Here is a 23111-nt window from a genome sequence, read left to right as displayed (position 1 = left end):
TGAAACTGAAGTAAACCGGGGCGGGGCGGGGCGGGGCGGGGCGGGGCGGGGCGGGGCCGCGTCTGGAAGCTCACCTCCGGACGTGCTTGTTTGGCTGTGATGTCATGTTAGGTAGTCTGAGCTCAGAGCACACTTGGGAGAGACCACTTGTGTGTGTGGAGTGGCTTTTCAAATTCTGAGAAATAATTTCTCAGTCCTTTCTGCTTTATCTCAATTTTTATAGAAGATACTCTGTGACTGAGTGGTTGAGAACACGGAGCTCTCGAGTTCTCTCTTTTCCGTGGGCTTGGGTCTGACCACAGTGGACCACAGCCAGTCTTTCTGTGTTGATTTTCTGGCTTAACTGGAGGGTGTTTCAAACCCCGTCTGCAGACCCCTCGGAGGCAGACAGGCTGTGGACACCAGCTCCCCTGAGGTGGCTGGGGAGAGGCTCTTGGGCCAATGGGATGGGGTGGCAGCAGGCAGCAGGAAGGCCAGGAGGGGAGCTGGGGCCCCCAGACCTCCTCCCGCAGGGCCGGTGAGAACCAGCGGGTGTCTCCCGGGAGCCTGGGGGTCCCCACGGGTGTCAGCACCCCCCAGCCTTGTCCTTGGCCGCGGCCTGGAGCTAGGGGCAGGCGGGTCAGGCGGTCTTGTCCCCACAGTCCTCATCGACGGCGTGGAGTGGAACGACGTCAAGTTCTTTCAGCTGGCGGCCCAGTGGTCCTCCCACGTCAAGCACTTCCCCATCTGCATCTTCGGACACTCCAAGTCCACCTTCTAGCCCCGCCTGCCGGGGGGCCGTGCCAGTTTTCCGCGCTGCAGCCCCACGATGGCCGCGGCCGGGAGGGCCCAGCTGCTTTTCTGTTCGCACTTCAGTTTACCACAGAGACAGACCCTTAAAACCCCAGAGAGAAACAGTCTTAAGTATGAACGCGCTCACAACCTGGAGACTTAACGGGGCGGCCCCCACCGGGAGCCCGTAACTGCTCTGCTTATTAACCAGAATGTCCTGGCAGGGGTGGGAGGGCAGGCGGGATCATGGAAGGTGTGTTTTGGCCTCAGGACTACCCCCGCCCCCAACCCAGTCCCCCCAACAAGAAGGGTTCTTGCCTTCGTGTCCTGTCCTTTCTGAAAGCCAGGACTACTCTGCTTCCTCAGGGAGCAGGGGTCCTGCGGGTGGCCCCGTGGACCCCAGGCTGCCTGTACCCAGGCAGTGAGCTGGGGGGCCAGGGGCCAGAGGCCAGCCTTCTGTCAGGGATGTCCTGAGCGGAACACAGAGGCCTGTCAGCCCCGCCCTGGGCCCCCCGCCCACCAGCCGAGAGGGCCCCAGCGCCGCCCACTCTGGATCTCGATGAACTCCAGCCGCCGGGGGCAGTGGAGGTTTTATAGTAGCAGATATTTTTAATGCTTTTAAATACATGTTATAATGTAGCTGCCAAACAGACGTTGCTCTTCTGAAATCCTAGCAGCCCCTGAGGACTGAGGCAGAGCTAGCCGTGCCGCCCCGGTCTCACCCCCCTGCTCCCCGCGCCCTCCGATGCCCCCGAGGCACTGCTTTGCTTCTGCGAGTCATCCTGCCCCGAACACGGTTGCTGCCTCAGCCCTGCCGCCTGCTGACTGAGGGTGTCTGGGCCAGGCAGTCAGGTGTCTGTCACCTGCAGCACTAGTGTGGCAAGTGGCCAAACCGGAGGGGCCCGAGCCCCGTTGGAGCCATGGGTGCAGCCGGGCCCCCGCCTGTCTAGGTTAGGCTCCTCAGAGCAAGGGATTTGGGGGTTGGGTCCCCAGGGAAGGGGGTCGACCTGCCATCCCCCTCCCTGTGCAGTAGGCTGTGGCTGTCCTGGCCCGAGGCCGGGGTCCCTTCCAGCCCTCTTGCTTGGCCCCAGCCCTGCTCTCAGGACTCCCCAGCAAGAGCCCACCCACTCCACCTGGCCACTGTGGCTACAGGCCCGGGGTGCCCACCCAGGGGCTCTGAGCCCAGTTTTCTAGGGCTGAGAACCACACAGGCTGCGCTCAGAAAAACAGTGCCAAACGCCAGACAGGCTGCAGGTCTTAACCCACTCTGTTGGAGGACAGGACTTCCAACAGCCTGTGGCAAGGAAGGGTCCCATTCAGGGATGGAAGACGGTCCGTTTTTCTTACCTGTGACCTACGTGCTTACCTCCTCCCCCAGGTGGCTGTTCAGGGGCCGAGTGTCCATGGCCAAGAGCCTTGGGCCTAGCAGGTGGACAGATCTGAGCATGCCCTTGGACCAGGGTCCTTGGACGGGAAGGACCTGGGTGAGGGTGTAGGCCACTGAGCCGAGGACCCCTTGGGCAGCTTGTGCAGTGTCCACCTGTGGCTACACCTAGCAGCTGCCGGGGACCTGTGAGTTTCCCTGCCCTTGTTCCCACCACTGGCTTCAGGGCCCTGGGTACTGCTCCTTGAGTTTCCTTTTTGGAGGTCACACTCAGAAGGAGGTGTGACCCGCCCTTTCCAGCTGCAGAACTAGTTTTAGAGGAAGGGGTAAAAGGGGCTGTCCCATCCCATCCTGCAGTGAGGTGTCCTCATACCCACAAGAAGACGACGCTCAGCACCTCCACCCTGGGCCGGCCACACTGTTCCTGGGCCCTGGAGGGCATACGGACAGCCCCAGCCACCATGACTCACTTAGAGACCCGGGCTCTGCTCACGCCGGTGCCTCGGTTTCCCATCATCTGATCGGGAACAGTCAACACTTCCCCCGCCTACCTCATGGAGCTGTTTTGAGGACACACATAAAAGCACTTTGTCCCCCGAAGGAAAATAACTCAGAAGCCAAAGCTGCTTGTGACTGAGGCGCAGCCGTGAGTGCATGGAGGGCAGTGTGGGGGCAGCTTGTGAGGAGCACAGGGCCCAGACTGTGACCCCCAGGACAGGAGCAGCCCCTGCAGAGCAGGGGTTCTCCGCCCACTGGGTGACCAGAGGTCCCTGGGACTCGAAGGCTAAGCCGCTCGTCACGTTAGGGCAAGGCCAGGCTCCTCAGGGGCCTGTGGCACAGCGTGGGCAGGCTGCACCCTCACTCAGGCCAGGTGGGCGGTCAGCTGCAGCCCTGCGTCCAGGCCACCAGTTCCTGTCAGGTCCCCAGGTCACCGGCTCCTCAGGACACGCAGGCCGGTGTCCCGAGGGTCATGGCTGCGGCTCGGGGGGGGAGGGGCAGCAGGATTAGAGCGGCCGGGGCCAGCTCTGCTGCGCTGTCCTTGCTGGCAGATACCAAGACCTGCCTGGCCTTCGTCCCAGGACGCGCTCCTGACAGGACTGCGCCGCTGGCTCCCAAAGCCAGTTGCCTGACCCCTACACGTGTCCTTTGATCGCCTTCTAGAGACCCCTCCTATCCTGCGGCGGAGAGGAAGCTGCGTTCCTGGCAGGGGCCTGCGGGGCCGGGCTTGGGGGCCCTTTCCCTGGGGTCTGACGCTGCAGGCCAAGGGGTGCCACTGTGCGTCCCGGCAGACCCCGCCCAGTTCTTTGTGCGTTGTTTGGTTTCTAGGATGTACCTGTTGCTAGCTTTTGTTTTCTTTTTTAAAAATGGAAAACAGGATTAATGTAAATAGCGTTTTTGGGAAACAGATTCTAAACTGTCACGTCTGTGACCACGTGGACTATTTTAAGGTGCTGATGCGACACTAATAAACCCGGGGAGCACTCCGAGGCCCTCCCTCGCCTGCTGTGTGATTCCTCTCGCGCAGCCTCGCCCCTCCATCCGTCCAGGCACCGAGGCCCCCAACGCCGCGGGGACCCAAGGGGACCGGGGGGTCGGGGCGCGGACAGCTGGGGGGCACCCCCGAGGCGTGCCCCTCCGGGCAACGAGAGGCCGGGACTCCTCGCGGCCCCGAGATGAAGCTCCGGGTCATGGACGCCGGGGCGGGACAGCGTCCGCGTGGACAGCGGAAGCCCGGGCGGCCCCTGACGATCGAGGCCAGAGCGCAGGCGCGCCACGAGCCGGAAGCGGAAGCGGCCGGGCGGAAGTTTCCTCAGGCTCGGCCCCGCCTCCTCGGGCGCTCGGAGCCGCTGGGGGCCCCGCCCTCTGACCCGCCCCGCCTCCTCCCTCCCCTTCCCCCGCGTGCCCCCGCTGCACCCGGCGGACCCCCCGCCCCCCGCCCCGCCCTACAGTGTGCCCCCCGCCGTTTGTGTGCCCCACTCGTGCCCGCCTTCGTGCCCCCGCTGTGTCCCGCGCCTCCCCGACGGGCGCCGCCCCCCATGACTCCCTCCCCTTGACCCTCTGTCCTGTCCCCGGACCCCTGCCCTGCCACCCCTCCGCGGAGTGGAGACGGGCGGGCTGCCCTCTGCCGCGGCGCCTTCACCCGTAGTCGTGCAGGTGAAGGATCGTGGGCCCTGGGGTGTGGCCGGGCGTCGAGGTGAGGTCACAGGGGTCTGGAAGAACCAGGCGGGGAGAGCTGCGTCGGGGGGGGGGGGCCCTCCTTTCTCCCCTGGTCATTCTGCCCGCAGGCTGAGTCCCCAGAAGCGGCCCATCCGAGGAGTTGGAGCCACGGTGGGAGAGGGGGCGTTCCTGGGGGAGCCTGAGGGGGGCAGGGGCAGGGCGGAGGCCACAGCCGCCCTGGCCTGGGGTGGCCATGTGGAGAAAAGTGGATGCTGGAGCAGGGGGACCCAGGACACCCAAGGGGATGGACCCTTTTGAGGCTCACTGGCTGAGGTCACCCAGCACTGTCTGGCCAATGGCTGGAAGCTGAGCCCAGTTCATTTCAGTCGCTCAGTCGTGTCCGACTCTCTGCGACCCCATGAATCGCAGCACGCCAGGCCTCCCTGTCCATCACCATCTCCCGGAGTTCACTCACACTCATGTCCATCGAGTCCGTGATGCCATCCAGCCATCTCATCCTGGGTCGTCCTCTTCTCCTCCTGCCCCCAATCCCTCCCAGCATCAGAGTCTTTTCCAATGAGTCAACTCTTCGCATGAGGTGGCCAAAGTACTGGAGCTTCAGCTTTAGCATCATTCCTTCCAAAGAAATCCCAGGGCTGATCTCCTTCAGAATGGACTGGTTGGATCTCCTTGCAGTCCAAGGGACCCTCAAGAGTCTTCTCCAACACCACAGTTCAAACGCATCAATTCTTCGGCGCTCAGCCTTCTTCACAGTCCAACTCTCACATCCATACATGACCACAGGAAAAACCATAGCCTTGACTAGACGGACCTTTGTTGGCAAAGTAATGTCTCTGCTTTTGAATATGCTATCTAGGTTGCTCATAACTTTTTTTCCAAGGTGTAAGCGTCTTTTAATTTCATGGCTGCAGTCACCATCTGCAGTGATTTTGGAGCCCCCCAAAATCTGACACTGTTTCTACTGTTTCCCCATCTGTTTCCCATGAAGTGATGGGACCAGATGCCATGATCTTCATTTTCTGAACATTGAGCTTTAAGCCAACTTTTTCCGCTCTCCTCTTTCACTTTCATCAAGAGGCTTTTTAGCTCCTTTTCACTTTCTGCCATAAGGGTGGCATCATCTGCATATCTGAGGTTATTGATATTTCTCCCGGCAATCTTGATTCCAGCTTGTGTTTCTTCCAGTTCAGCGTTTCTCATGATGTACTCTGCATAGAAGTTAAATAAGCAGGGTGACAATATACAGCCTTGACGTACTCCTTTTCCTATTTGGAACCAGTCTGTTGTTCCATGTCCAGTTCTAACTGTTGCTTCCTGACCTGCATACAGATTTCTCAAGAGGCAGGTTAGGTGGTCTGGTATTTCCATCTCTTTCAGAATTTTCCACAGTTTATTGTGAGCCACAGAGTCAAAGGCTTTGGCATAGTCAATAAAGCAGAAATAGATATTTTTCTGGAACTCTCTCGCTTTTTCCATGATCCAGCGGATGTTGGCAATTTGATCTCTGGTTCCTCTGCCTTTTCTAAAACCAGCTTGAACATCAGGGAGTTCACGGTTCACGTATTGCTGAAGCCTGGCTTGGAGAATTTTGAGCATTACTTACTAGCATGTGAGATGAGTGCAATTGTGCGGTAGTTTGAGCATTCTTTTGCATTGCCTTTCTTTGGGATTGGAATGAAAACTGACCTTTTCCAGTCCTGTGGCCACTGCTGAGTTTTCCAAATTTGCTGGCATATTGAGTGCAGCACTTTCACAGCATCATCTTTCAGGATTTGAAACAGCTCAACTGGAATTCCATCACCTCCACTAGTTTTGTTCGTAGTGATGCTTTCTAAGGTCCACTTGATTTCACATTCCAGGGTGTCTGGCTCTAGATTAGCGATCACATCATCATGATTATCTGGGTCGTGGAGATCTTTTTTGTACTGTTCTGCCGTGTATTCTTGCCACCTCTTCTTAATATCTTCTGTGACCTTCCTCTGCCTGAGGGGCCCAGGTAGCTGTGGGGACTTCGCCCCAGAGGTGCAGGCCAGCCGCCCAGGGGCCGCAGATGGGCAGCAGGGAGCGCTCGCTTACAGCGCTCTTGAGGAAGAAGGCGGAGTCGCAGCCTTCCCAGGAGAAGGGGCAGCCCTCGGGGCCACCAAGCCCAGCGATGGCCTGGGGCCCACCAGGTGCCCAAAGCAGCAGTCAGCAGGAGCCGCAGACTCAGGACTGGGTAAGCTAGAGGGGGTTCCTCTCTGGAAACCTGGGTCCTGGCAGGGGAGTGTGGGTGGAGAGGGCGCCTCCGGAGCCCGGGGAGGGCCGGAGGGCATCTGATAACAGGCAGATGCTGGACCGGGGGCCACGCAGGGTGTCAGCATCCTCTCCCTCAGAGCCCGGGGTGGGCACCAAGGTGGGCGGGCACCAAGGTGGGCGCGCCCCTCCCAGCCGCCCGCAGCTGTGGGCGGCCTACCTCTGCCGGCCACCCCAACCCCAGCTGCCGCCACGTGGAGGGCGCCTGGCCAGGGGAGGCTCTGCGCACAGCCGGGACGATGTCCTCCTGACCAGGTAGGTGGGCGGTAAGCAGGACACCTGTCCACCAAAATCATGACTGAAACGCTCCTGGAGGCCCTGCTTGGTGCTGGCCCCAGGGTGGAGGAGCCTGTCTCACCCCAGCCGGCCGGGTGGGCCGCTGTCCGGTCACCGTGCAGCCCCGCTTGCTCAGGGGGCGGCTTCCCAAGCAAAGGAAGCCAGGCCCCCAGAAGTTCCGGACGGTTCCCTGTGCGTCAGGGTCAAAGCCAAGCCTGATGGATCCAGGCTGAGGCAGGGCAGGCCCAGTGGCACTCGTGCAGCCGTGTGCTTGAACCTGTCTGCGGCGATGTCTGCAAGGTCCTGGGTTTCTGTGGAACGGCGGTGGAGGAGGGAAGCGGGCTTTGGATGCCGTACCAGCTGCGCCCCCGCCCGAAGCCAGCCACCGATTGGCTTCTATGAGGCCAGTCTCTCGGGACAGGCCATCTAAGACATAACCACACAAGCATGTCACCTGTCCGGGGCGAGGACTCCTTGGGAGGGGCCGGGGTGGGGCTTCTGTCTGGACGGGGGTCCTGCAGACGGAGGGGCCGGGCGACGCCTGGACGGGGTGACCTGCTGCCTTTGCAGTTCCAAGAGGTGGGGGTGGCTGTCAGGGAGGGGTGCATGGGGACGAGGCCAAGAGGCAGCATAGCGGAGGGGGTCCTGGGGGAGGCAGAGAAGGGGTGCAGACCCCTCTCCTCAGACTGCCAGGTTTCTGACTGGGGCCAGGGAGTCCCACCGGGTCCCCAACCTTGGCCGCCCTGTGGTACCCTCCTGCCTCTTCCCTCTGCTGCTCCCCGCCCTTGGGCAGCGTCAGCCGTTGGCTGTGGCCCCGCGGGTGCGCTTGCTCACTCTGACTGTCCTGCTGCGTCCGTCCTCTCTGTCCCTCCCTGCTGTGCCCTGGCAGGGAAGCTCCTCCTCCAGTCTCCCCACGTCGGGACCTCATCGTCTTTCTGGGACGAGCCCAGCTGACAGAGGTCCGCCCCCCAGTCCCTTCTTCCCCGGCCTTCCCAGCCCGAGCCCGCGCTGGGGCACACGTGCTCACAGAGCAGTGTGCTCGGGCTGAGGCCCAGGTCTGAGGAGACAGTCCCCCCTACAGCGAGGGTCCAGACAGAGGGCCTCTCACAGAGGGCCAGGCACGCCTGTGCCCATCCACCTCCCGGCAGGCCCACCAACATGGCTGCAAAGGACCCTGAGAAGAGCAAGAACCCATGGCACAGGATTGGGCGGGAGGACCAGCCTACAGGAGATAGCAACCCCTCTCCAGTGAGTGGCCTTGGGGCGGGCAGAACAGAGGGTCAGCTCTCAGCTGCGTGGTAGGGGGCAGCCGAAACACGAAGCTGCCCCCGTGGCCAGGCCCCAGCCTGCCAATGTTGCTATCAATTCTTAGTCCCTGCGGTAAACTCGAGGGAACAGCCAAGGGCACCAGACATTCTGAGATCTCTATCGTGAAAGAGAGCAAGACACCTGGAAAAAAAAGAGTCGGAAGAGCCACAGTGCCAGGCGGGTCAGAGCAAAGCCGGAGGTGGGTCACCGTCCCCAGCGTGGCCCGCGCCTTCTCAGAAGCATTGGCCCAGCAGCTGAGCAGGGGGATGGAGCCAGCACCGTGGGAGACACGCGCCTGCACCCCATCGGTGCCGGGGGTGCACTGGAGCCCGTCCACAGCAGACGGTCCAGGAAGTGGGTGCAGGCGACCGCTTGGAAATGAGCAGCCCTTGCAGACAGATGCTGGGAGACGAATGAGTGAAAAAGGCACGTTTGACAACAGGAATAGACTTAACAGGAGATAACGCAGACCTCGGAGAAGGCAATGGCACCCCACTCCAGTACTTTTGCCTGGAAAATCCCATGGATGGAGGAGCCTGGTAGGCTGCAGTCCATGGGGTCACCAAGAGTCGGACACGACTGAGCGACTTCACTTTTACTTTTCACTTTCATGCATTGGAGAAGGAAATGGCAACCCACTCCCGTGTTCTTGCCTGGAGAATCCCAGGGACGGGGAAGCCTGGTGGGCTGCTGTCTATGGGGTCGCAGAGTCGGACACGACTGAAGTGACTTAGCAGCAGCAGCAGCAGCAGCAATACAGACCTGTTTGAAACTTTAAAACACCACAGAGCATTACCAAGAGACTTGGTAATGGGAAGACACCATGTTCTTGGAGAGCACGACTCACTGGCACGGAGGGTTCTCCCCGGCGTTTCACAGCCCACTCTCAATAATGGTACAAATTGGTAAACATGCATCGTCCCTTTCTTCAGTTGGGCAAACTGGTCACGTGGAAGAATAGACATAGGTGTAGCTCTAACAGGTGTGAATTCATATCACAAAACTTCAGTTATCAAACTATAGTGTCCTGTTGTGGCATGAGCAACAGCAGAGCTGAATAGGAGATCTAGAAACTTACTGCAGTGTGTGCAGACACTTAGTGTAAACTGAAGATGGCATCTCAAACCCGTGGGGGGGGGGATAAGGGGGTGCGGGATCGTAGTCCCCTCGCCTGGGGAGGGACTGGTGCCCCTGCAGTGGAACCATGGTGTCTTAACCCCTGGACCACCAGAGCAGTCCTGTGGATGTTCTGGTGAATGTTGAGACAGTGTGTAGCTGTCTAGAAGAAAGGAACCTCTCACTGAGTACCAGGATGAAGGTGTCGAAGTTTTAAATGGACAAAAAATGAAACCATAAAAGTGTTAAGAGACTTCCCTGGTAGTCCAGTGGCTAAGACTCTGTGCTCCCAATGCAGGGGGCCCAGGTTTGATCCCTGGTCAGGGAACTAGATCCCACATGCTGCAACTAAGACCCAGCGCAGCCAAATAAATAAAAACAGTAACTTTTAAAAAGTGGTAGAAGAAACCCTGGGAAGATCCCTCTGTGGCCAGGGAGCGTTAGCCGCCCAGCCGTGCCTGGCTCTTTGTGGCCCCATCGACTGTAGCCGTCCAGACTCATCTGTCCATGCAATTCCCCAGGCAAGAATACTGGAGTGGGCAGCCATTCTCTTCCCCAGGGTATCATCCTCACCCAGAGGCCGCGCTTGATTCTCCTACATTGCAGGCAGGTTCTTTACTATCTGAGCCACTAGGGAGCCTATGACCACGGAGGTAGGGGCAGCCTTTCCAGTCAAGCCTTTGCGGCCCCACGGACTGCAGCGCACCAGGCTCCTCTGTCCTCTCTTAGATCTCCCGGAGTTTGCTCAGATCCGAGTCCACTGAGTCGATGACGCCATCCAACCATCTCATCCTCTGCTGCCCTCTTCTCCTGCCCTCACTCTTTCCCAGCAGCAGGGGACTCTCAGTCTTCTCCAGCACCGTCGTTGGAAAGCATCAGTTCTTCGGCGTTCAGCTTTCTTTATGCACCAGCTCTTAAATCCACGCGTGACCGCTGGAAAGACCGTAGCTTTGACTGTGTGGACCTTTGTCAGCAAAGTGATGTCTCTGCTTTGTAATACACTGTCTAAGTTTGTCATAGACTTCCTTCCAAGGAGCAAGCATCTCTGAATTTCCTGGCTGCAGTCACCATCCACACTGATTTTGGAGCCTAAGGAAACAAAAGCTGTCACTGCTTCCACTTTTTCCCCTTCTATTTGCCATGAAGTGATGGGGTCAGATGCCATGATCTTAGTTTTTTGAATGTTGAGTTTCAGGCCAGCTTTTTAACTCCTCTTTCACGCTCACCAAGAGACTCTTGAGTTCCTCATCACTTCCTGCCATTAGAGTGGTATCATCTGCATACCTGAGGTTAATACTTTTCCTGGCAATCTTGATTCCAGCTTGTGATTCACCTAGCCTGGTATTTTGCGTGATGTACTCTGCATATAAGTTAAAGAACGGAAGGAAATGGCAACCCACTCCAGTATTCTTGCCTGGAGAATCCCATGGACGCAGGAGCCTAGAGGGCTACAGTCCACAGGGTCGCAAAGAGTCGGACACGACTGAGCGACTTCACTTTCACTTTCAAAACCCAACAACAACAACAACAAAACACCAAGAATTCAACTCAAAAATGGCTAAAAGGCTTGAATGGACACTTCTCCAAGGATACACAAAATGGTCAGCAAGCACACACAAAAAAATGCTCAACATCATTAGTCCCAGGGCAATGCAAATCAGAACTGCAGTGAGACACCGCCTCAGTCTTGTTAGGATGGCTATAATGATTTTTTAAAAAGGACAAGTGCTGGCAAGAGTATGGAGAAACTGGAACCTCATGCACTGGAGGGAGTGTGAAATGGTGCAGTCGATGGAGTTTCCTCAGAAAGTGGAGCACAGAAGTATGGTGTGGTCCACAATTCCAATTCTGGGTAAATAGCTGAAAAAAATCTGAGGCAGAGAAACAAACAGATACTTGTATATCCACGTTCCCAGGGGGGATGGATGCACTGGAGAATAACCAAAACCTAGAAGCAACCCAAGTGTCCTTGGACAGACGAAGGCGGTAAAAGCATAGAGCGGAGCATGACTCAGCCCTCAAAAGGAGGCACCCTCTGACACAGGACAGAACATGGGTGGCTCTTGAGGACATGATGCTGAGTGGGATAAGCAGAACACAGGACAGACGGGCCCACACGCGGGGTCCCTCGAGGGGTCAGCTTCCGAGAAAGAGAGTAGACGAGGGGGGGGGGGGCGGGGGCAGGGGTGGCAGTGAGTGTGTCTTGGGGACAGAGTCTCGGTTTGGGGCGATGGAAAGTCCTGGACATCTTGGTGACGGTTGCACGGCAGTTTGGATGTGCTTATGCCAGTGAGCTGTACGCTTAAAAATGGTCAAGGTGGCCGGTTTTATGTTACGTGCATTTTATCACAGTAAAAAAAAAACACGGAGGGAAAGAGAAGGAGCGAGAGGTCGTCTGCCAGGGCATGATGCAGGGAGCAGGGGGAAGCCAAAGAAGCTCCCCCGGGCCCAGAGGTGGCGCTGCCTGCAGTCCGTCCCCGCCCTGGAGGAGGGGCTGGTAAATGAGCTGGCCCCGGGGAGTTAACTGAGGACACAGCCCAGCGGCTCAGATGAATGGTGGGCGGGGAATTAGGGCTGGAGGCCGAAGGGAACTTGAGCGCAAGTTCCAGGACAGGAGAGAGGCTGAGTGAGGCCGAGCTGGCCCTGCAGGGCTCGGGGCCAGTCTGGGCTGGACGGATGCCCTGGGCAGCCAGGGCCAGCAGGTTGCATAGGAAACAGCATGACTGCGAGGAAGCCCCCAGTCCATCCCTGCCCCGACAACCCCCACCACCCAGACAAAGGACCCGTGTGAGGCTCAGAGGGCCACCTGATACAGCGGACAGCAGGCGGGCCGTGGGCACACACGTCACGCGTGCACACATCACGCGTGCGCACGCCACACGCCACACGCGCACACATGCCTGCAGGAGAGGCAGATGGTCCCCCGGAGGCACAGGCCTTTTACAGAAAGGGAGCCAGGAAAAAGTGAAAGGTATTTGATATCGGGGAAATAGATGAAACTCATGAAGATGCAGGAGGCCAGAGCATCGGCAAGACGCGCGGGGACCCGGCACCCCTCGGATGAGAGAGCCCCAGGGCGGCCCAGGCCGGGCCTGCAGAAGGCCAGACGCCAGCCGCCCCGCAGGAGCACGCGGCCCAGACCACCTGTGCCCCTCCCCAGGTGAGGGCTCGCGCAGCTCCCGTGCTGCAAGCAGGCAGTGCCACTCGCGGGAGAAGCCCCGGGAGCCCACCTGCCGGAAGCGCTCTGTGCCCCGGGGCTCCGGTCACACAGCCCGGCCTCCCGGTGTGTGGGCTTGTTGAGGAGCCTGCCCGGGACCAGATCAGCACCGTTTCTGGGGGAAAGACTGGCAGCAAGTATGGCACTGTTCATTTTGGATCATGGATTCCCGGGCTTTAAAATGCACTTTCCTGTGCGTGTTCTCACGTGGTTGCCGTCCCAGTTTTGAACCAAACGTGTGCCTGAGGCCAGGCTGGGGCGGGACAGCCCTTCCAGTGGCAGGGCCTGGCGAGCAAGGTCTCCCTGCGGTGGGCACAGGCCTCCCCCGACCTGCGGCGACTCGGCTGCCCCAAGCACAGCCAAGGCCAGCGGGACCCGAATCCCCAGGGCGGCAGCACGCACGTCGCAGGGGCGTCACCATGCAGTCTCGCCTGCTGGGGAGAGAGCAGAGACCCTGAACCCTGCTGATCTGAATCCACGTTACAGAGGGCTTTTCAGAACCCTGAAGAGACTAAGAGCAGAGGAAACCCTAAAGTGGGCCCGGATCTTCCCTAATGAGGGTTCGTGGGTAGGTGTCCCCGCGCCCAAGAAGCGAATCTTCTGCGTTGATGCGGTCCTCGCAGCCCAGAGCGTCACCCTGGCACCTGTGCTGGCTGACGAGGCGAGGAAAGGAGAGGAGCGATGCCCTTGGACTGAAGCACAGGTTGAAAAATCCAGAAGTAAATCCAACCACACGGCAAACACCGCGACCACAGAGGGTAGCCCTGTGCAGGACTGCAGGGCCTCCGCCCTCCTCAGCCCTGCCCCCAGCATCCAGGAGGGCGCACGGCATGTAGCAGGCACTCAATGACCATGCCCTGAATAAACGGACTTGCATAGATGCTAGAAAACTGTGGCCCATGGGTGAAGTGATTGGAAATCTCCTAGTTATGTTCTGAGCCTCCCTGGTGGCCCCGTGGTTAAGACCCTGCACTCCCACTGCAGGAGGCGAGGGTTTGACCCCTGCTTGGGGAGCCACATGCCCGCAGTGTGGCCAGAAAGATTTTTTTTTAAAGCAAAAAATATTTTCTTCATTAGCAAAAGGAGGAAGATCACATGGTTATCTCAATGGGTTAGAAAAATAATGTTGATATATTCCAGTCTCCTTCCTTGGGAGAAAAAAATAAAAAGCTATCCATTCTTAATAGGGAGAAACGGACATTTCTGTAACCTGGTGAAGGGAGCCAGAGAGCCCGCCGCAGTCGTCTTTCCCAAAGCGGCAGCTCGGCCGTCACCGTGCTGCTGCTGAGACAGCTCATGGGGCTTGCACCAAAGTCGGGGCTGAAATGGGCCATGGAGGCCCAAAGAGAAAAGATACGCAGTCACTTGGTGGTTCTTCAGTTGCTAAGTCATCTCTGACTCTTTGCGACCCCATGAACTGCAGCACGCCAGGCTTTCCTGTCCTTCACCAGTTCCTGGAGCTTGCTCAAACTCGTGTCCATCGAGTCGGTGATGCCATCCAACCATCTCATCCTCTGTCGTCCCCTTCTCCTCCTGCCTTCAATCTTTCCCAGCATTAGTAGCTTGGAACAGTAATAAATATTCTCACCCCAGTTTCTGTAGGTCAGGAAACTGGGAGTTGCTTAGTTGGGTGGCTTTGGCTGAGAGCCTCTTGTGAGGTTATTCCAAGACACCAGTGAGAGATGCAGTCACAAGGAAGCTCGAGAAAAGCTGAAGGTGCCTCCCCGGTCTGGCTGGCAAGTCAGTCCTCGATCCCTGTTGCTGGCTGAGCAGTCCTTGGAGACCTGGGTGAGCAGGCACCACAAGTTTCAATGGCATCACAAGACTAGGAAGTGAGCGCCTCTGAACAAGTGGAGGGGACCTGGGCTAGAAACAACACCCGATCGAGCCAGAGGAAGGGGGCAGAGAAAGGCCCTGACGTGGGCAAGGCCAGCAAAGCCGGAGACAGTGGCAGGAGGGGCGGCAAATTAACTCGAGTCAGAGGCAGCCGTCGTCAGAGTGGGCTGAAAACGGCGCACGACATGCAGACGCCCGCAGGGAGAGCCTGGGGTACTCTCGCGGGGGAGGGAGCCTGGGGTACTCTCGCGGGGGGAGAAGCAGGCTGCGTCTGGTCTGCGTTGGTTCAGAGGCACATCGCTGCCAGGCTCGGCCAGCAGCCATGGGCTCTGGGGTCAGGGCGGGTGGGAAAGGAGCAGACAGTGCGGTGCCCGTGTGAGGGGCTTCCTTTATTCAGGGCTCAGAAATGTGCAGAAGGAAACTGTTGTTGCAGAGTTTGGAAAATTAGAGATTTGAAGTTGTTGTTTTTTTTTTTTTTTACCTGGATAAGAAACCAGGCAAGAGTTTTAAAACAGAAGAGCAGGGCCTGGCTCGCCTGCTCTGAGCAGAAAGTGTCGCGTGGCGCTGGGACAGACGCTGGCCAGGGGGCCCGCAGCCTGCACAGACTGTCCAGGTTGAATCCCGGAGTTTAATTTCCCTGTGGGGAACACACTTTTCAGTGAGTAGTATTGGGGTGACCGGCCATCCATCTAGACCCCCCGACTCGTCAGACACACACACACATACACACACGAGCTGCAAGTTAAAACCAAACGCAGAAGCGCCAGGAGAACAGGGGCGGTGCTGAGAGTCCAAGGGGGACACGCCCGAGCTAGGCCAAACCCAACGCGAAACCCCAGCAGGCCTGACTGCTGTGTGTGAGGCTGGTACAGACACAGTGGGGGTGTGGGACGGTCTGGGAAAAAGGCTTGTAACATTTAGAACGTACAGATGTTTACCAACCAAACATGTGAAGAGATGCTTAAGAGCAAAGAGAAGACAGTTTAAAACTGAGAAAAGTGTACTGAGTCTGAGGACACACATAGTTCATTAAGAAGAAACGGGGGCTGCCCCGGTGGTCCGGTGGCTAAGACTGCGTGCTCCCAATGCAGGGGGCCAGGTTGGATCCCTGGCCAGGGCCCTATTAATAGACTCCACAAGCCACAGCTAAAACTGGGCACAGCCAATGTAAATAAATACTTAATAGAAAGAAAAGAAGATGGGCACTGAACACGGAAAGACTGGCAAAAATGACAGAGGGGTTTGATGACGTGAGGACAATTCTGCTTTAATGGTTTTTCAAAACACCAGCTTTCAGTCATTGTCCATTATATAAATATATTTTCATTCTGATTTACTCACCAGTCTTTCCTAATTCTCCTTTTAAACTTTGAGAGGACCTCTTTTGTTGTTTTTTTCCTACCTTCTTGAATTATTTGCTCAGTCCCTTGTTCCAGGGCTTTTTTCCCTAATTTTCCAGCATTTAAAGCTGCCCTGTGTCCTCAGAGGCAGCGCTGGCCTCCCTCATGGCTGGTGGGAGTCCTCCTCGTCCCCTCCTGAGAATCGGGTCCCCTTCCGCTTCGGCCTCCGTGCCCGTGGGAGCTGCTGGTGCGGGTTACCAGGCCGGCCCACGAGGGGGTCTTCTCTGCCCATGGCCTGGGGCTGGGCCGCTGTCGGTGACGGCCGTCCTGTTGGTGAGCACAGCGGCCCGTGTGCGAGCCGTCAGGTCGCTCCACTCCGTAATGCCCGTCTCTCCTCCTAAAGCTGTGCGCCACTCTCGACACCCCACGTGAGCACAGAGCTAAGAGCTGCCCGCCGGCCCGAGGGCTCAGTGGAGGCTCCTGTCCCAGGGACGCGTGCTCGCTGTCTTCCCCCACCCGCAGACTCCTGCCTCTCCGCTTCCCCGTACGCCGCTGTGCCTGCTGCCCAGCGACCCTGGCCCGGAGCCGAACGTGGGCAGCTTCCCTCCGCCGTGACCGTCACCTTTCAAGACAGCTCCTGTGTCTCCTGGACGTGATGATGGCGCCCCCCGCCCCGTCCCTTCTGTATCTTCTGATCCCTCCCAGACTTCCAGCACAGCTGTGGCCCTTGTCTCACAAACGACCCGGCGCCCCAGGCCCCGGGTCTCGCTCCCGCCGGGTGGGCTGGGGCCCCTCCCTGCCTCTGGCAGCTCCTCGGGAGGCCCCGCAGGTACTCAGTTCCAACTGGACGGTCCTGAAGGTACTCTGTTCTGCCTGCACACCTGGGTGACACTTGGGTGGGTGGCAGTCCTAGCGGGAAGTCACCTTCCTGCAGGAGTTTGGGGCCTTGGGCTCTCCCAGCCCTGGGAGCTCCTTGCCCCCATGCGTGCCGGTTTCTCTCTGCCTGGTTCTCAGACGTCCCCCACTGTCTCCCCTCGGTTCTGTGGGAGCCCTTCCGGCCTGGAGCCCTGCCCCTTGGTGGGGTGTGTGCGCGCACGCGCGGCCCCTCTGTTCTCTGAGCACTGTTGGCTGTCGGGCCTGCATGCCTGGCTCTCCTATTCCTCGCGTTTCCTCGCCTTGGCTTCGGGGTTTGTTGCCGGTCCCGTCGTTAGTCTTTGCTGTGATGATGCTCTGTGACACACGGCTTGGCAGCAGACTTCTGTCCGTCTGCTCACAGGCTGAGGTCGGTGGGTCGTCCCGTGCCTCTCACCACCGGAGGTCTCCCCGGGAAGGCTGTGCTCCGGTGGACACACGGTCACAGGAGGCCCCCCTCGGGGCGCGTGGGCAACCCCCGTGCGCCACCAGCATCCTCGGACCCACCCCACTTCAGAGGGAACCCCTGTGACGCTGCCTTTGGCGCCGTGGGCCTCGGTCACGGGGCGGGGGGGGTGCTGCCCGCGCAGCAGCCCCTCTTTGCTCTGTCCTCTTCCTGTCTCACAATCCGTGGAGTCCAGGAGGCGGCGGGAGCGGGGAGGTGGCGTGCTTCCTCCCTCTCCCGTCGGAGCCTCTCGGGCCCGGCCGGGGCTCTCCCCTGTGTCTCCTCCGTGGAGGCTGCCCTGTCTGCACCCAGGGGCGGGCCCGCGGGCTGGCTGGAGGCCCCGTGTGCCGGGGGCAGCCCTGCCAGCAGTCGCGAATGTCGCGGGGTGATCGGGCGGGCCCCTGGCTGCTCTGCGCTGGACGCCCCGGCTCTGTAGGGCTCGTCTCTGGGGCTGGTCTTTTCTCCTCAGAAAGGACCCCTCCCCTCTCCTAGGTGGAGAGGTTGCTTAGCCAGGCTGCCAGGGTTCTTGATGTAGAGTGGGAAGAGGGGCTGGGGACTTCGCTTTATTCTTTTCCTTTTTTTTTGCTTAAATAACAGAAATGTATTGTTTTTCAGTCTGGAGGCAAGAAGGTCCAAATCTAAGTGTCAGCAGGGCTGACTCCTGCTGCTGGCTCCTCTTGATGTGGGCGGGACCCTCGGTGTTCCTCTCGAGTGGCGGTGCCTCTCCTGGGCTTGTCCACGCTCCCTTCTCCCTGTGTTGCTCCCGGTATCTTCCTTGTGTGTGTGTTTCTGGCTCCAAGCGTCCACTCCCCCCTCTACATCCTGACCATTTTGAAGTGTACGGTTTAGTGGTGTTAAGCACTGGGTTGGCCAAGAAGCTCGTTTGGGTTTTTCTGTCCCGTGGAGAACCCCAAATGAACGTTCGCTCACCTCGCCGTGAAGCCTGCAGCAGCTTCCGTCCTGCAGCTCTGAAACGCTGTCCCCGTTAAACCGCACCCGCCCCTCCCCAAGCCCTGGCAGCCATGGTGCCGTGTTCTGACTGCGAATCCGGTGACTCCAGGTAGCTCACGCGAGTGGACCACACAGGACCTGTGTTCTCCGTGCCCGTGTCTCCGAGGCTCATCCGTGCGGCAGCTTGTGCAGTGGCTTTCCTTTTTAAGGCTGGATGATACTCCGTCGTTTGGACGGGCCACACGAGGCTGATTCACTCATCTGTCGATGGGCATTTGGGTTGCAGCCACTTGTTGGCTGCTGTGAGCACTGTGGCCCCAGACACGAGTGCAGAAGTATCTCTTTGACTTGCTTTCCGCTCCTTTGGATGTAAACCCAGAAGCTGGATTGTTGGGTCATATGGTAGTTCTATTTTTAGTTTTTTGAGGAATGGGGACTGAGTTTGTCTTAATCCTCCTTTTATTTTTAGCACGGCACCCACCCCAGCCCCCGTGGTACTCCAGAGGGTGACCTCCTGGACCCCGCGGGGAGGCAGCCAGCTGGGCCTTGGCTGGGCAGAGTGGGAAGGGCTCTGGAGCCCTTCAGGGACAGCCCACCTGGGCAGGAGGTGGGGTGTGGGTCCTGCAGGACGCCTCCCGGCCTGTCCCGTGTGCCTGTGGGGCCCTGAGTGTCATCTCCCCCGATGCCTCTCTGTGGGCATTTCAGAGGGGCCTGGGGCGAGACTGACTTTTGGGCCCCGTCTTTCTCGAGGCACCCACAGTCTGGCTGCCTGTTCCCGGGGCCTCCCCAGAGGGTGGGCCGACTGTGCCCAGCTAGGAAGGGGCACTAGCGGAGGGCCTACGACCTCTGCTGTAATGGCCTCCAACATCCAGGGAGCCAACCCACACGCAGGGAAGCGGGACAGGTGCTGGCCTGGGTGTCCAGGCGCCGAGCAGCTGACCAAAGCCACGCACAGCCCCAGAGCCGCGGGCTGAAGCTCTGCCCCCCCGCCGGCACTGCGGTGGCTGAGCCCTTCGTGGAGCGCAGAGGGTTGGCGGGAGCGGGACCCCGGGTGCGGCCGGCGCAGACCCCTGTCTTGTCCCCCCAGGTGTGCGAGCCGCAGGACAGCTGGCGCCGGAGCCGCCGCCGCTGGAGCGTCAGCATAGACGAGCGCCGCAGGCTGGCTGTGCTGGGCCGCAGCGAGAAGCCGGGCGTCACGGGGGCGCCCCCCTCCTGCAGGGTGCGGGGAAGCGCGGGAGCGCCGGGTCCCGCCCCTCCCCACCGGGCCCGGCCCCGCCCCTGACCCCGCCCTCCCCGCAGGACCCCGCGCGGATCGTGGCCCAGCTGGTGTCCGAGGACGTGGACAAGGACGTGCTCTTCCCCCACCCGCCGAGGTCCTCCGAGTCCACCAACGCCTTCCAAGCCTTCCTGGTCCGGAGCAAGCCTTTCTGGCACAACGTGGCTCTGGAGGCCCCGGCCTCGAGGTCGCCGCCGCCCTCCTAAGAGCCGACTCAGCCCAGTGTTCTGTCTTCGATGTCTTTCCTGCGGGTGCTGGGGAGGCAGGCCCTGCGACCGCCCTGTAGTCCTCCAGGCAGCCGCGACCAGCCTGGGATACTGAAACAGGCCTGGGAGGACGTCTGGCTGGCCCCTCCTCAGGACACTGACCCTTGGAGGTCACCTCTGGTTGGGGTGACTGGTCCCAGCCCAGCCTCCAAGAGGCCACCTGGAGGGTCAGGGGACAGGGTAGAGTGGCCCTCTAGGATGGGCCCGGGGCTGCCAGCAGAGGGTGCCCGTCCCCAACAGGGCCATCCTCCTGGGACCAGCAGCGGTGGTTGGCCTGGGAGGGCGTGAGGCTCTAGCAGCTCCCCTTCCGGGCCTGCTTCACGGACAGCTGTCAGCAGCCCAGGTGGAAGGGGTCTGGGCTGGGGAGCCTGGCCCCCGAGGAGACTGGGCACCTACCTGCCAGCTCGCGGGCTACAGTCCATAGGGTCGCAAGAGTTGGATACGACTGAGGCAACTGAGCAGGCGTGCACGTGGGCAGTGTGTGGAGCAGTGAGGTGGGGCCACTCTCCCAGCAGGGTGGAGGTTTGGATGTTTGAACTGCTTGGTGCTGGCGCCGCCCAGCCCAGGAGTACCCCGTCCTGGGCAGGCCCATGGGGAGGCGACGTGATGCGGAGGCCAGAGGCCGCAGGGGCCAGGGCAGCTCCCACACAGAGGGAGGCTTCCTGGAGGAGGTGGCGCTGCCCCTTCTCTGCCCAGGGAGCTCGTAGGTGGACGAGGGCCCCGGAGAAAGGGTGGGCAGAGGCCTGGGGTAGCTGTGAGGAGCTGGCCCTGGCCTGCCATGGTGTCTGCCTTTGCCTCAAGTTCGGGGGTGCACAGGAGGCTTCGGAGCTGCAGGTGACAGTGATATGGGGCTGCATTTGGGGAGACCAGGCTGGCAGCAACGGGAGGTGGGAGAAGGGGAGCGGGGAGGGGGTCACAGGAGCCCAGCCCCAGGGCGGTGGGAAGCTGGCATTGGGCGGGTCATCTCCTGCACTTGGTGACTAACTGACAGCTAGGGGCTGACGGGGGCAGTGGGTTGGAGGGAGGCTTTGGGTAAAACGAGGTGGTCCACCCCACCTCCAGGGCCAGGATGTGGGTAGTGCCCGAGTTCTGGCCTCGCTCGCTCAGAGAGCCGGCTGCTGAGGTGAACCTAGCTGCCCATCCCAGACTCCTGCTCTGCTTTACCTTAAGGCTCAGCACAAGTTCCTCCTCCAGGAAGCCGTCCAAGATCACACAGCTAGCCCCCCAGGCCGCACTCTCTGAGGTCCCCTGAGTGTACTCTTGTTCCAGGCCTGTGGATTTCTCCAGGGTGCGTGGAGGGGCCCAGGGATTGTGGGCATGGTGAGTGGGAGTATGGTGGGGTGTCGGGAGAGGAGTGGAGTGAGGTCTAGACAGGGCCCCGGGGGCCTCATGACTTTCTCCTCCTCCTCAAGGACCCCTGATAAAGTGGGGGGCAGGTGTCAGGGGCCAGAACCTGCTCTGGGCCACTCTCCATGCCGGCTGGGAGGACTCCCTCCAGCCCAAGCTGGAGTGTCGGCAGTTAAGACAGAGGTGGCAAGTGCTGTGAGTCCTTTGCCCCAGAGGCCGCAGAGGACCCCACGTCTTCACTGCAGACCTGGGCCTTGCTGGCCTCTCCCGGCCATGTCTCCCGGTCTCGCCTGGGGGCTCTCCGTAGGCCGCAGTCGGTGGCGTGGGTCCAGCCTTGGGCTGGCCGGCCCCCTGCCCTGCAAGCAGTCTCAGGGCCTCTTCTTTGCACCAGTCTCCCCCTGACCACCTGGTGTTCCCCACCACAGCAGCAGCAGCATGGGGGACCTCGTGGGGACCAGCAGGCAGCCTGTGGCCCTCAGTCGGGCCTGGAGCCTGGGGCAGCTGACGGTGCCTGGAGACGGCTTTGTTGGCACCCTGGGTGTGTGGGTCTCCTCTTGCCGCCCTAACAAGATTCCACAAGCTTGGTGTCTTCACGCAAATTCATGGACGGTAGATTCTATAGAAAGCCGGAATGGACCTCACTCAGCTAAGAGTGGGGTGTGGGTAGGGCTGCCTTCCTCCTGGAGGCTCCAGCCTTTCCAGCTTCTTAGAAGCTGCCCACTTCCCTTGGCTCTTGGCCCCTTCCTCCGTCTTCAGAGCCGCAGAGGAGCCCCGTTCTTCTGTCTCTTCCTCCACGTTCAAGGACCCGTGAAGACGTCGGGCCACCTGAATGACCCAGAATATCATTTCAAGGTCACCTGGTTAGCCACCGTAACTCCTCCCTTGCCGTGTAGCCCAGTATGGTTACAAGTTTGGGGGAAAATGTGGACATCTTTAAGGGAGGGGCACTCTGCCTTCCACAGGGGCTCCTGGCACTGAGTGGGTGGGGGCTGGGGATTGCTAAACATCTCAGGCGCACTGGACAGCCCCTCACTGCTGAGAACGATCAGGCCCCAGATAGCACCAGGGGGCCTGCCTGGGAACCCCTAGAAGAGAGGAGAGTCTAAGGGAGCCTGGCAGCCTGGATGAGAGGAGGCGGCCTGGGAGCAGACAGGTCAGGCAGCACCCTCTGGTCGGGACGCCACCCGTCACCGCTGACAGTGGGCAGTGCGGGTGCCTTTACTCCACTTCCCTCCCTGAAGGCACCTCCCCAGACTCACAGGGACACCCCCAGGCAGAGAGGACGCCCCTGCACTGCTTGCCCCCCTTGCACCCTGGCACCCGTCTGTGCTCGAGGGTCAGGGGGACTCAGAGCAGGAGCAGAGGCCACTCTGGACACCCCAAACAGAAAGGGGTGCCCCCAGCCTAGTTTGCAGGGCGCAGGCCCCCAGAGCCAGCAGGGTACCTGAGCCGTGTGGCCTCCCAAGGGCTGCAGACACTCAGTGCCCAGTGTTGCCCGTTGAGAAAAATGACTTCATTGGCTTTGCGAGAATACTTGCTCACTATTCAGCAATAAAATTAAAAAAAAAATCTCGCCTACAATTTCATCACCGAGAGGAACACTGTTAACATCAGGTGAAGGTGGTTCTGACATTTCTAAGGGCCCAGGCAGAAAAGTGAGGGTACATGGAACTACAGAATGACTGTAGAATTCTTTCAAATTTTTAAAAATTTACGGGAAAACATGATGCTGAAATTAGATGAATGTTTCTTCATCCGAAGTTCACAAGATTCTCTTAAGATTATTTTTAGAAATTACAGCAAACATTGAGAGCCGGGTGTTGACTGGGTTTGTGCGACGCCCGTCCGCCTGCTGCTGGGTTTTGGACGGTGAGGGGCGCTGGCAGCTCTGTGCCTGCCCGGGCCCCTGGCCAGTGTCCCCTGTGCCCTGCCGTGCGCGGACCCTGCTCCTGGGCGGCGAGCTGCCCAGCCAGCACTCCCCTGCCTTCATCTTCGATACAACCTTATTGGCTGCCTTGAAGGTCAGCTTTTACATTTTTAAAGAATCTTATTTCTCAGGTTCTAGGTTTAAAAGTGTTTGCCCAGGGCCTTTAGACTCTCATAGTGGGACCTCTTCACCGTTAGGCTCCGCAGGGCGCCTGTTCACCAGTGCCCCCACCACGATCGCCCTGTGCTCTGACCCTCATCACTCTCGTC

At 59.6% G+C, this 23111-nt stretch overlaps 2 protein-coding genes and 1 non-coding gene across 7 annotated transcripts in view; all 3 read left to right on the top strand.

The window, feature by feature from the left end:
• Positions 1-3653, top strand: part of PACS2 (phosphofurin acidic cluster sorting protein 2) — a 58305-nt gene extending 54652 nt beyond the window's left edge. For all 5 annotated transcript variants that reach the window (XM_040256794.1, XM_040256792.1, XM_040256791.1 and 2 more), the window contains one exon: positions 642-3653. In XM_040256794.1, the coding sequence (XP_040112728.1) occupies positions 642-760 (119 nt within the window). In that variant the 3' untranslated portion in view covers positions 761-3653. The remainder of the gene's footprint in view (positions 1-641) is intronic.
• A 2597-nt stretch (positions 3654-6250) lies between these two features.
• Positions 6251-22877, top strand: TEX22 (testis expressed 22). Its single transcript, XM_040256789.1, has 3 exons — positions 6251-6548; positions 19114-19245; positions 19326-22877. The coding sequence occupies exons 1-3, from the start codon at positions 6384-6386 to the stop codon at positions 19506-19508; spliced, it is 480 nt and encodes a 159-aa protein (XP_040112723.1). The 5' UTR covers positions 6251-6383; the 3' UTR covers positions 19509-22877.
• TRNAG-CCC lies at positions 9581-9653 on the top strand. Its single transcript has one exon. It is a non-coding gene; the product is annotated as a tRNA-Gly (tRNA).
• Positions 22878-23111: the final 234 nt, after the last annotated feature.

Source organism: Oryx dammah, unplaced genomic scaffold (assembly GCF_014754425.2).
Source record: "Oryx dammah isolate SB20612 unplaced genomic scaffold, SCBI_Odam_1.1 HiC_scaffold_16, whole genome shotgun sequence".
NCBI classification, from domain to species: Eukaryota; Metazoa; Chordata; class Mammalia; order Artiodactyla; family Bovidae; genus Oryx; species Oryx dammah.
The sequence above is the reverse complement of the archived record's forward strand: the minus strand, read 5'-3'. Positions and strand labels throughout refer to the sequence as shown.